General features: G+C 46.3%; 1 protein-coding gene across 3 annotated transcripts in view; it reads left to right on the plus strand.

The window, feature by feature from the left end:
* Positions 1-13,253, plus strand: part of ATCAY (ATCAY kinesin light chain interacting caytaxin) — a 30,375-nt gene that overhangs the window by 14,049 nt on the left and 3,073 nt on the right. For all 3 annotated transcript variants that reach the window (XM_075611323.1, XM_075611324.1, XM_075611321.1), the window contains 5 exons: positions 1,328-1,459; positions 4,723-4,809; positions 9,106-9,204; positions 10,968-11,003; positions 12,875-12,910. In XM_075611323.1, coding sequence (XP_075467438.1) covers positions 1,328-1,459; positions 4,723-4,809; positions 9,106-9,204; positions 10,968-11,003; positions 12,875-12,910 — 390 coding nt within the window. The remainder of the gene's footprint in view (positions 1-1,327; positions 1,460-4,722; positions 4,810-9,105; positions 9,205-10,967; positions 11,004-12,874; positions 12,911-13,253) is intronic.

Consider the following 13,253-nt stretch of genomic DNA (forward strand, 5'->3'; position numbering starts at 1 on the left):
GTGGTGTATCGAGTTAGTGAGTAGCCACAAGAAACAGGAACCTGTTAAAGGGACACCAGATGTGCTTGTGTATAAACTCACATTATTACCTAATGTTATAAGTATAAACAGTTGCTCAGAATCAGAGCTGCTATACGGAAGCCACATCTCCAGATATGGCATGGTAAAGCTATTCAGATTAGATAGCAGAGATCAGTGTTTAAGAGTATTGTTTAAATGCTTTAGCTGTAAAATTAAAGGCCCATATTTAATAAGTGGTGCTATTCCATAATTAACCTAAGTCTCACATAGAAGACACATTTTGTTCCATTCACCTGAATGTGCTGTAAGGAGTTGTGAGCGATGTGTGCAGAGGTACATATAATGGAGACCGATTTGGGTGAAATTATATTTTGCCTTTATTGAGCCTGTTCCTTTATCCATGCAAAACATACAAAACCAACAAAATAACAAACCCCTATCCCTTTGTAAGGGCTAACTTACTTCCCCAGACCCTATCTGCAGGACTGGAGGGATATTCCCATTACCAGCCTATCACCCCAACGTCTCAGGAAGTACCTTAAGCAGGTGGCCCTCCATGTCAGTCTCTGGCAGGTTCCTGGGTCCTCTGTGTCCAGGAAATATAGGTGTCTGGGTGTATTTATCTCAGCACAGCCTTTGTGCTCAAGACAGTGTCTGTGTGCAGGCTTCTCTGCGCTCCTTCTGTCAGCCCAAATGTGAGCTAAGGAATCCCTCTCCTGTTTCTCACATCAGTCTTTTTCTAAGAGTCGTAATCAGCCAGGTGAAGTCTGGTTGATTACTTGTGTGCAATTAACCAGCACACTGCTGAATTTAGAGGTAGTTTCTCTCAAACAGTGATAAGTCCCTATTACATGGGTCTTCCGGCATCATAAGCTGTCCTATGGCAGAGCACTGCTTCGTTCATTCAAGCCCAAGGTGCAAGAGGATAAGGTTTTCCATCTTTGAAATAGTGCTGAAAAAGTGGAAATGGGAGGAAATCCTTTTCCACTCATATGAAGGTGAATGCATAGAGCTGCCTCTCAGCAGAGGTGGTGGGGGGGGAAAATACAGCAACATTATGTACCAAAAATGAACAAAGTCTTAGGGAACACTCCAGAGCTATGAAAGTCTAAATAGAACTGGAAATTATCGTGGTAGTCTTTGAAAGGTAGGGTAGCGAGTCCTTCTTTGCAAACAGCAGTATTGGGACCCCATGGTGAGGTTCGAATGGTAAAGGGCAGACTGAATAGGACAGGGGTGAGACAATGTTCCCTTAATGTCCCTGCTTTTCTCCACTTATCCTGACGGCTCTCTTTGGTTTTGGCAGTTATATCATCAGCAGTCTGGAGCTGCTGGTAGCTGAGGATTACATGATCGTGTACCTGAACGGTGCCACGCCTCGCAGGAGGATGCCAGGGTTAGGATGGCTGAAGAAATGCTACCAGATGATTGACAGGAGGTGAGTAACTACTACTTACCCCCTACATGTGCGTATTGAGTAAAATACACGTATGAGAGATTGCAAACCAGACAGTAAGGTTATGGTAAACACTGTGTCTGTGACAAGGAAAACCAGGGTAGTAGATCCACATTTGAGAAATGTTGCCTTTATATATGTCCCTCCTCTTTTTCTCACTCTATACCTCTTTTTTTTAGTGAACTAATACACCTCTTTTGGCTTTCAGTATCATCTCTATGATGACGACACTCAAAATGTACCTTTCTTACCCTGACCTGTCCCTCTCTCTCGTTCCGTGTCACCCACTGGCTCTCCGTAATGTAATCTCCTCCTGTACGTCACACCGTTACCTGAAGCCTAACATGTCCAAAACAGAAATGCTAACCTTTCCTCCTTTCCACAGTCACCCCTACACCCAAACCACAATCTCATCAACACCCCCAAGTAAATGCAGGGGGTGTCTTTGAGAGTCTCTTTCATTCCTCACATTCAATCCCTCATTAAATCCTGCCATCTCTACCTCTAGGATACACCCCTTTTCTCATTCATGACGCAATTAAAATCCTACCTCACTCTGCATCTTGTCCCGCCTTGACTACTGCAACCTTCCCCTAGTTGGCATCCGCCTGCCCCAACTCCAATCCATCCGAAATGCTGCCAGACTTATATGCCTCACTCACTGCTCCGCATCAGCTTCTCCACTGTGCAAATCCCTACATTGGCTTCCCATATCCTCTAGAATCAAATTGAAAATCCTAGCTTTGACTTACAACGATGCGCCCCCCCCCCCCCCTTACATCTCAGCCCTCGTCTCCAAATACTCTCCTACAGTAAATACCCCCTCTGTTCTGCCCATGACCTCTGGCTTTCCTCCTCCCTTATTACCTGCTCTAACTTCCACCTGCATGACTTCTCCCGTGCTGCCCCCTCTCTCTGGAATTCCCTCCCACGCACCATCAGGTTCTCCTCCAGCTCTAGGACATTTCAAAGCTAATTGAAAAGGGACTTTGTTAAGGAAACCAGTCCAGCACTCACTAACCACAATGGGACCAGCAGTGCGGCCGTATCAAACTGCACGTTATCGGACATCCCCTAACATCCACACCCCCAAACCTTAAAGGTACCAGTTGCACGGCGAGACCAAACTCCACCCTGAGGCATACTTAGTCTCACAATGAGCAGCCACTTCACCTTTTGTTTTACCTTTGCCACTAACTCCCTCTAGATTGTAAGCTTTCACGAACATGACGCTCATTACCTTCGGTATCTGCTTGCGCTTGTTTGTCCTTATTATGCAATTGATATAATTCTGTTTCCCCATTGTACTGCGCTGCACAATAATTTGGCGCTTTATTAAAGCAGCAACACTATATTCCCCCCGCCCCCCTTTTTTTCTTATTATTTGTATATGTATAGATGTGAGAATGTATAATTCTACATTCTTACCGGAACTGGCAATCGTTTAGTGCTCGTGTTATAAATCTGTAAAAATCCTGATTGTGTGACTAACATAATGGCCGCTTCAGTCAGTGTAACTCAGCAGCTACAATGTAATGTACAATGTAACTTGTAGCTACAAGCCGATGCTAATGCCAATTAGTGACTATGGAGTCATAGCATATGGCTCGGCACCTCAAACCAACCTTAGCAAACTTGACACCCTCTACAATTCAATTTGTCGTTTTGTTCTCCAATGCAACTACAACACACATCACTGCGAAATGCTCAAAGAACTAGATTGGTCATCACTAGAGTCTAGGTGCAAAGTTCACCTTTCCTGTCTTGCCTTCAAATTCTTTATGGGCAAGCTACCCAGCTACCTGAACAAGCTCCTCACCCCTACCACATGCTGCACTTATCGTCTGAGATCTGACTCCAAAAGACTGTTCATAGTCCCAAGGCTCAACAAAGTATCCGGCCGCTCCTCCTTCTCTTACCGTGCACCCCGAAACTGGAACAACCTACCAGAGACTCTCACATCCACCACCAGCTTAAGTTCTTTCAAATCTAAAGCTGTCTCACACTTTAATCTGGTCTGTAACTGTTTCATACACCCATAATATATATTTTCTTTAACTGTGCACGCAATGTCTTGTATATAATGTATACCCTGTTCATTTATGTAACTGTATTTGTAACCATGTATTATTTGTCTTAACTCTGTGCCCAGGACATACTTGAAAACGAGAGGTAACTCTCAATGTATTACTTCCTGGTAAAATATTTTATAAACAATGTATCCTTATATTCCTAAAATAACATGTATTGTTACAGTTTGCAGATTAAACTGATGGGAATATTGGCAACAATTTATCCCAAACAGGAAAGTGTTGCACATATCTTGCACTGCTTAGAAGGTGGTCTAAAGCCTGCTATAGAAGCCAACTGATGCCTTAGAACTAAAAAATGGCATTGAGATGAATAATATATATTTTAAATGCAGTAAGCATCATCTAATAGTACAGAACTGATTAATGAAAACAAAAACCCATAAGATGTTGCATGTTTTACTGCTCTAATAAACAATAATAATAATATATATGAGAAGAAATCAGCAATGCTGTGTCTGATAATGTGCTATGTAGAGTAATTTCCAGCAGATGGCAATCGCATCACATTCTCTGTATTCGAAGCACAAGTGATTGCATATAGGACATTGAAGTGAAGAGCCAGACTGATCTTCTCACCACTTCCCACCGAAACTATATACTAAACTATATTATAGGAAACGTGTTTGTAACAATATCTTCCAAATTCAATGAACAGATTTATAACTTAGAGGTGCATGGCAGGCTGTTCCCATTTGCACTGTGCGACCCTCTAATACAGTACTTTCTCTTCCAGTTTCATTATTGGGTAAAGATAATGAAGGCACAGATCCTCAAATTACTTTTTAAGGCAAATTTAGCAAAAACCACAAGATTGGTGCATCAGTGCATATTCTAAATGATACTTTTAGTCTCTTAAACCACTAATCTAATAGTAATGGATTTGATCAGCAGTCTCAAAATATAAGGCTGATATTGCACATATCCTTTGCTTCTCAATATTTTTCTGAAAATGGAGGGGTCATTTATCAAGGTCTTCCAGCTGCCACTGGAACAAATAAACAGCACTAGAGTTCTTAAAGCATTGCTATTGAAACCAATGAGATTTTGTGGGTTGATCAATCTGCTGCAGTGTTTTTGCACCCTATATAAATGATCCGCCGTTGTCTTCAGAATCCAGGCATGGTCACTGTCTCACCCCATTCTTTTCCACAGACTGAGGAAAAATCTCAAATCTTTGATCATTGTTCATCCTTCTTGGTTTATTCGGACAGTGCTGGCGATATCCAGACCATTTATCAGGTTAGTTATGAGACAACCTTTCACAGGCTTGCAAGACGATACCCCTCCATCTCGAGTTCTCTTAACATCCATTTAATTATCTGAGTAATTACCGTGAAGGCACACTAATTTCCTCTTGATTGTAGAATATTTTACTCACAATTATACAATTCATATTTAAAGCCTTATCTTGGATCTGGGATAATTGGACCCTGGCTTCTGACAATGATTGTGTTGCAGGTTAGCACAATTATTAGCTTCATCTAGGGCAGTGTTTCTCACCAGGGGTGCCGCAGTACCCTTGTGTGCCACGAACCTCCTGCCAAGGGTGCTGGGAACCCATGGGAAACACTGTGCCAACTGCTCAGCGGGTAGGTCCCACATGTCTGGAGACTGAGAGGCTGCAATCTGCCTTTACTCTCTCAGCCCGGCACAGAGAGAGAGGAAAGGCGGATTGCAGACTCCTGTCTCCAACAGTGCTGAGCAAGTGACGTGTTTTAGGTGTGGGGAAGGAGGGGAGGGCTTTGTGTGGGGAGAGAGAGGGAGAGAGGTGAGGGCTTTGTGTGAGGAGAGGGAGAGGTGAGGGCTTTGTGTGGGGAGAGGGAGAGGTGAGGGCTTTGTGTGAGGAGAGGGAGAGGTGAGGGCTTTGTGTGGGGAGAGGGAGAGGTGAGGGCTTTGTGTGGGGAGAGGGAAGGAGTGAGGGCTTTGTGTGGGGAGTTGAAGGGAGGTGAGGGCTTTGTGTGAGGAGAGGGAAGGAGTGAGGGATTTGTGTGGGGAGAGGGTGAGAGCTTTGTGTGGGGGAAGGATGGGAGGTGAGGGCTTTGTGTGGGGAGAGGGAGAGAGGAGGGCTTTGTGTGGGGAGAGGGAGGGAGGTGAGGGCTTTGTGTGAGGAGAGGGAGAGGTGAGGGCTTTGTGTGGGGAGAGGGAGAGAGGAGGGCTTTGTGTGGGGAGAGGGAGAGAGGAGGGCTTTGTGTGGGGAGAGGATGGAAGGTGAGGGCTTTGTGTGGGGAGAGGGAGGGAGGTGAGGGCTTTGTGTGGGGAGAGGGAGAGAGGAGGGCTTTGTGTGAGGAGAGGGAAGGAGTGAGGGATTTGTGTGGGGAGAGGGAGGGAGGTGAGGGCTTTGTGTGGGGAGAGGGAGAGAGGTGAGGGCTTTGTGTGGGGAGAGGATGGGAGGTGAGGGCTTTCTGTGGGGAGAGGGAGAGAGGAGGGCTTTGTGTGGGGAGAGGGAGAGAGGAGGGCTTTGTGTGGGGAGAGGGAGAGAGGTGAGGGCTTTGTGTGGGGAGAGGATGGGAGGTGAGGGCTTTGTGTGGGGAGAGGATGGGAGGTGAGGGCTTTCTGTGGGGAGAGGGAGGGAGGTGAGGGCTTTGTGTGGGGAGAGGGAGAGAGGAGGGCTTTGTGTGGGGAGAGGATGGGAGGTGAGGGCTTTCTGTGGGGAGAGGGAGAGAGGAACGCTTTGTGTGGGGAGAGGGAGAGAGGTGAGGGCTTTGTGTGGGGAGAGGATGGGAGGTGAGGGCTTTGTGTGGGGAGAGGATGGGAGGTGAGGGCTTTGTGCGGGGAGAGGGAGGGAGGTGAGGGCTTTGTGTGGGGAGAGGGTGGGAGGAAGGCTTTGTGTGGGGAGAGGGAGGGAGGTGAGGGCTTTGTGTGGGGAGAGGGAGGGAGGTGAGGGCTTTGTGTGGGCAGAGGATGGGAGGTGAGGGCTTTGTGTGGGGAGAGGGAGGGAGGTGAGGGCTTTGTGTGGGGAGAGGGAGAGAGGAACGCTTTGTGTGGGGAGAGGGAGAGAGGTGAGGGCTTTGTGTGGGGAGAGGATGGGAGGTGAGGGCTTTGTGTGGGGAGAGGGAGGGGGGTGAGGGTTTTGTGTGGGGAGAGGGAGGGAGGTGAGGGCTTTGTGTGGGGAGAGGGAGGGAGGTGAGGGCTTTGTGTGTGGAGAGTGAGAGGTGAGGGCTTTGTGTGGGGAGAGAGGTGAGGGCATTGTGTGGGGAGAGGGAGACAGGTGAGGGCTTTGTGTGGGGAGAGGGTGAGAGCTTTGTGTGGGGAGAGGGAGAGAGGTGAGGGCTTTGTGTGGGGAGAGGGAGTGAGGTGAGGGCTTTGTGTGGGGAGAGGGTGAGAGCTTTGTGTGGGGAGAGGGAGAGAGGTGAGGGCTTTGTGTGGGGAGAGGGAGGGAGGTGAGGGCTTTGTGTGGGGAGATGGAGAGAGGTGAGGGCTTTGTGTGGGGAGAGAGGTGAGGGTATTGTGTGGGGAGAGGGAGACAGGTGGGGGCTTTGTGTGAGGAGAGGATGGAAGGTGAGTGCATTGTGTGGGGAGAGGGAGAGGGGTGAGGGCTTTGTGTGGGGAGAGAGGTGAGGGCTTTGTGTGGGGAGAGAGGTGAGGGCTTTGTGTGGGGAGAGAGGTGAGGGCTTTGTGTGGGGAGAGAGGTGAGGGCTTTGTGTGGGGAGACAGGTGAGGGCTTTGTGTGGGGAGAGAGGTAAGGGCTTTGTGTTGGGAGAGGGAGACAGGTGAGGGCTTTGTGTGGGGAGAGAGGTGAGGGCTTTGTGTGGGGAGAGGGGGACAGGTGAGGGCTTTGTGTGGGGAGAGAGGTGAGGGCTTTGTGTGGGGAGAGGGGGACAGGTGAGGGCTTTGTGTGGGGAGAGAGGTGAGGGCTTTGTGTGGGGAGAGGGGGACAGGTGAGGGCTTTGTGTGGGGAGAGGGAGGGAGGCGGATGGAGCTTTGTGGAGAAGGTAGCAGGTGAGGGCTTTGAGTTGGGAGAGGGTGGGAAGTGAAGACTTTGTGTGGGGAGAGGAAAGAAGGTGAGGGCTTTGTATGGGATGGGGTGTGTGATGGCGTTGTGTGGGGAGAGGAAAGTTTGTGGTTTGTGTAAGAAAAGTGGAGGTGAGTGGTGTGTGTCTGTATGAGGGAAGGGTCCAGGTGTGGTGTGCGAAATAAGATGTGTGAAAAGTTGGTAAGTTTGGTGTGTGTGTGAGCGGGGGGGGGTGAATGGTCTGTATGGGTGGAGCAAGGGAGAAAGTGAGTGGTGTATGAGGGTATAGAGTATGAGAGAAGTGGGGTAAAATGGGGAGTGTGTGAGAGAAAGGGGATGAGTGTTCTATGTGAGAAGGGGTGTGTGAATGTGAGTGTGTTGAGAATAAGGGTAAGTATGTAGTGTGAGAAAGGGGGTGAATGGAGTGTGTATAAGAAGGGGGTAAGTGGGGTGGGTTTATGCATGCGAGAAGGAGGGTTTGTGGTGCATGTGAGCAAGAAGAGGTGAATGAAGTCTAATGAGCAGAGGTGCCCCAACATTTAGAACATCCTTCAGGGATGCCCCTGGTCAAAAAAGGTTGAGAATCACTTGTCTAAAGAAACAATTAAGTGCATTCTCGTTGGCTGCCATATTTGCTTTGGTCTCATGCCCCTCCCACTACAACACACCAGTAGCAGGTGGATCTGCCCCACCAGGAGACTTTCTGCAATTGCTCATTGCAGATGGATAAATATGCTGAGTTTCTTAAATACATTTCCAGTTGTGCTAAGAAATGCCATTAAAAAAAAAGCTGTTTGAGACATAAGTCTGATTTTGTTGTGCTGGGGTCTCCCTGTACTGCCCAAAACATTAAAACCGAGTCCTTAGAGACTGGCCCCTTACTCTGCTGAATTGATACTCTCCTGCTTATTTATCGCAATGGGCTCTCTATATCCAGAAGTACGTGTGCGCTGATGCAGCTGTGTAAACAAATTAGCATTTTGTTTTTCTATCTAAAAAAAACAACATATTTATGAAGAATATTTCTACTGTTTTAGAATGTGGCGTGTGCTGCGCTTGTATTCTGCTCTAAGAAAAGAAACTTACGCCATGTTCATGGTGACGCAGAAAACCATGAAGAAAAGTAATGCAAATCGCACGGTTTTTAATACATAGACCTGCGCCAATATCCAAATGTTACTCCGCCCCAACTCCTCCCACCTGATCCATAAATCCCATCGCAGGCAGACATACCCAAAAATGGAGCAACTAAGATTAATACATAGACGCTGCCTGGCGCAGGTATATTTCAATGCGACTTGCGGCAATAGAACGACTTCGCGTCAACATGTTTCCTTTGATACATAGAGCCCAATGTATCTTTTCTGGTAAAATAATTTAGGTGCATGAGTATGTGGTTCTCTTACATATGTCATACACAAACAGATTGCACATCGCAAAATCCGTATAAAAACAGAATCTTGCATTGAAGCGCAGTTCTCCTGTTTTTTCTTAATGCACGCAGAACAATGTCTCGAACTGCCTTGCTTGTAATTCAGAAAAAGTGTAAGGACCGTGAAAGCTTTACTCTTCTTCTTTGACAGTGTGAAGTTTATAAATAAGATCCAGTATGTGCATAGTCTGGAAGAACTGGAGCAGATCATCCCCATGGAGAACGTGCATATCCCTGACTCCGTCTTGCAGTAAGTCAATGGTGGCTACGCGGTAAACCCAGACACCCGAACCTGTAGGCAGTGCTTTACAATGTGCTGCAGGCTTCCTCTCTAGTCCCACATACATGCTTCTTTTATAAACATTATTTAAGTAATAATCCCCGAAGAACAGGGCATTACTGGCCAATAATGCCCTGGCTGGAAGAGTTGAAGGCCCGAGGCGAAGCCGAGGGACTTTAACCCAGCCAGGGCATTATTGGCCAGTAATGCCCTGTTCTGAGGGGATTGAAGAAAACAATGTGTGATGCTCTCAAGACAATTGTGTAGTTTATTCACCTTGATAAAGGACCACTAAGGTCTGAAACGCGTTGGTGTGTTTTGTAACTGATTTTTGAGCCATTAAATAGCTTTATTTTGGGAACGCATACCCTGTGGTTTATTGGCTGTTTTTTACAGCATTGGAGATAGTGCTCCGTTCTTTTCCCTCTCCCTGTCTCTGAGGGGATTGAGACTATTATAGGCTAAATGTAGACTTTTTTCATAAATAATAGACACTTTTGTATAGTTATATACTGTAGATTTTTTTATTAAAATAAAATGGTAAATACATGAATCCACCTCTATATACTCTTACACTGCAGATATCTATATCCACACACTGCCGCCCCCTCTGTGTACACACACACACACACACACACACAACACAGCAGCTCAACACACAACACAGCAGATCTACACACACACAAACTGCTGCTACACACACACACAACACAGCGCCTCTACACACTCAGCAACTCTACACACACACACACACACACACACACTGGAGCTCTACACATACAACACAGCACCTCTACACTTACAACACAGCACCTCTACACACAACACAGAACCTATACACACAACACAGCACCTCTACACACACAAACTGCTGCTACACACACATACAGCACAGCAGCACACACAGCTGCTGCTGCTGCTGCTGCTACACTCATAAACACTGCTGCTGCTGCTGCTGCTGCTGCTGCTGCTGCTGACGCTGACGCTGACGCTGACGCTGACACTGACACTGACACACACAGAGAAATTACAGCCAGAAACAAACTGCAGACAGACACTCACTTGCTTTGCACTCTCTCTCCCCCATCCCACCAATTCAACTGAATCTGCTCAGTTCATGGAGCAAGGTGGAGGAGTCAACCCGTGGCTGATACTTCTTAACCAATCCCCTGCCCTGTCTCAGAGCTGTTCGTACTTTTAGACCAATCCCCTGCCCTGTCTGAGCTGTTCTGAAAGCTGATTGGCTGGAAATAAACAGATTGAAAACTGCACTTTGCAAGCTGCTAAAATTCAGGGCATTACTGATTGGATAATGCCCGGAATTTTAACCAATCAGAGAGCAGGGTTTTCAATAATGCCCTGAATTTTACTGCTTTAGCCTATAATTCCTCTTACGTCTTAAAAAGATGCTGACCAATTCTCGAGCAGTTTCCAGTCTCATGGGAATATTGGTGTCCAATGAGTTTTGTAGGAACTCTTATCCCTTACGTGTGCCCTCTGCCTGGCAGTGGGATGGTTAAAGGCCACCATTCTGGATTTTCGAAGACATGCCTTATTATTTCGGGATTTTGCATTTTTTTTTAAGGAACACTCTCAGTGAATACAGTTTGGTCTCTTATAATTTGCAGTTAGGTCAGGGGTTACTAATAAGCCTGTCATTTGGGCCAGTTCTTTGAAATCCAGTGTGATAAAAAATAAAAACAGTGACCCTTTGACTGTCTCCTTTGCTATAGGTATGAAGAAGAAAGAATCAAAGCCAGGAAAGAAAGGTAAGGATCATCGTGTGCTCTGATGCTTCGCAGCCAAAACCACCGTCCGACTGGCACAAGGAGCGCCACGTATGCCAGCAAATTCCTCCCATATTCGGATCATGATGAATAATGAGGGGGCAGCGTGTGCTGCTCCCATCACATACCATCTCTCGTTCTATGACAGACGTGTAGGGAAAGCTGCTTCAGCTCTGTCCCCTCCTAAACAGAATAATGAAGATATATGCTTATCTCTCCCATCCCTTGATACATGGAAGTTCAGAGAAGGAAAGAACCATATGGCTTTACACTTTCATTTTCCCAATGAAAGCTTACACATTGTTGCCTACAAATAAAAGGGGGATGGTGGTGACGCATTCAATTAAATAGTTTGGGACAATGCTAGGGAAACACAATTTCTGTCAGTTAAGTCAGTCAAAATATTGCACATAGATGTTATCTTTATTTATGATATGTTAGTGTAACCCTCCTTGCCCCATCTCTAAAGGAGTTTACATTGAGTTCAACTATGTACATGGCAGTGCTCAGTCTCTTATACCTGTTCAGGGTGCAGGCTGGGCGTGGATATGCAAATAGAATAAGGATGGGCGCCAGAAACTTTTATAATACAAACAAGAGCTTTATTTACATCCATTTATAAGGCTCGCCGCTTGTCAGACAGACTTCACTTCAGACATGCACTGGCGGCAAATAATATGGTTACTCTGTGCTTCTTCCCCTGGTAGCTCTCACTCCTACTCTGGGGAGGTACGTAGGTTTGTTTCCATTAGTATTTTGCTAAATTGGCAATCTCCTGCATAGCGTCAATAGTGCCCCATCTCAAGTGGGCCCCTGTCAGGAGTTTATGAAGGACCTTCCGGTGGGGCCGATCTGATTATGGTCCGGAGCTACTACTCTGAGATCGCCTTCTAAGCACATGCTCATGCCTCTTGCCGCATGAGAACAATCTTGGGCCATTACTATACGCACTAACTATATACGGCACGTTCTTTAACTGAAAACAATAAACAGGGACAGGACACTGTTAACATACATATCTATACAAGTAAACATATTTACAGGACTCACAGTGAGGCCTAAGTTTGAATTTTTTGGAACCTGTTTCTAGAACATTGGATAGATATATAGATAGAAATATAGAGATAGATATATAGATAGATATAGATAGATATAGAGATATAGATAGAAGGGTGTATATATATATCTATATATATATATATATATCTCCCTACGGTGACATCACTGGTCACAAGTTATCCTACATCTCATGGTGGGAGGGGCAATATCAGAGTGATCCCACCCAGTTAATCCATTAAGGCTGTTAACTCCTTACACTAATTCCCCAGAGGGTGGCTACATTAGTAATGTGGCTGCAGACACATAATGGCGCTCTGGGGTACATTAGAATAGGAATTTCCTATGGTGAGGCCGCGGGCATGGTCAGCGCTTAGGCGCTGACCCGTGCTGAGCCGCGCTCATGCTCGGCAGTGAGCCCCTGCAGCCGCAATGAGAGCGGCTTTAGCAGGGGCTCGCGCACGCTTCCGCAAGCGTGCGTAAGCGTAGCCGACATTATTTTTCTAGTTTGAGCCAATGAGGGCGAACCAGCTCCGTGACGTCACTGGCCCGCCCCCCGACGGCGCGCGAACTAAGGCCTGGGAAAGCACCCGCTTTCCCTCAGCCTCAGCGCGCCTCCGCACAGCTGCAGTCACCATGGACTCAGCCTGAGAGATCAAAGAGGCTTAAAGTCATTTTTCTGAATTGTCTATTGCAAATTTTCAGTACTACATTTATGATCAGCCTATAAAGTTGACCTTTTATCACTTCTATGTGGTTGCATTTATGCCTTAATTCAAATGTTTTCTACATTGCAGGTCAGAAGAAAAGCAAGAGACTGTGGAAGCTGGAAGGTAAGGACATTGATGATACAGTATTAAACACAATCTAGAAGATCACTAGGTCTCCCAAAGATCCCCAATGGTTGCACTCTATAACTGCTGAAATACAGGGGGTTAAATACTCCCTAACATAATGTCAAATTGGCTATATAAGTACATAAAGTAACTGCTCCCAACACCGTGGGAGGACAGTAACCACTAAAAACCTAAATAGGTTGAAAATAATGAAATTTTATTAAACCTTAAACAACGGCGCAAACACATAAAAATCAATTAAAAATGGGTGGTGTAGTAGCTTTCACAGGGAACAAGGAATAATCCCCAAGTAGCTATACGTATAGTCCCTAGTGATAGA

This window comes from Ascaphus truei, chromosome 8 (genome assembly GCF_040206685.1).
Source record: "Ascaphus truei isolate aAscTru1 chromosome 8, aAscTru1.hap1, whole genome shotgun sequence".
NCBI lineage: Eukaryota > Metazoa > Chordata > Amphibia > Anura > Ascaphidae > Ascaphus > Ascaphus truei.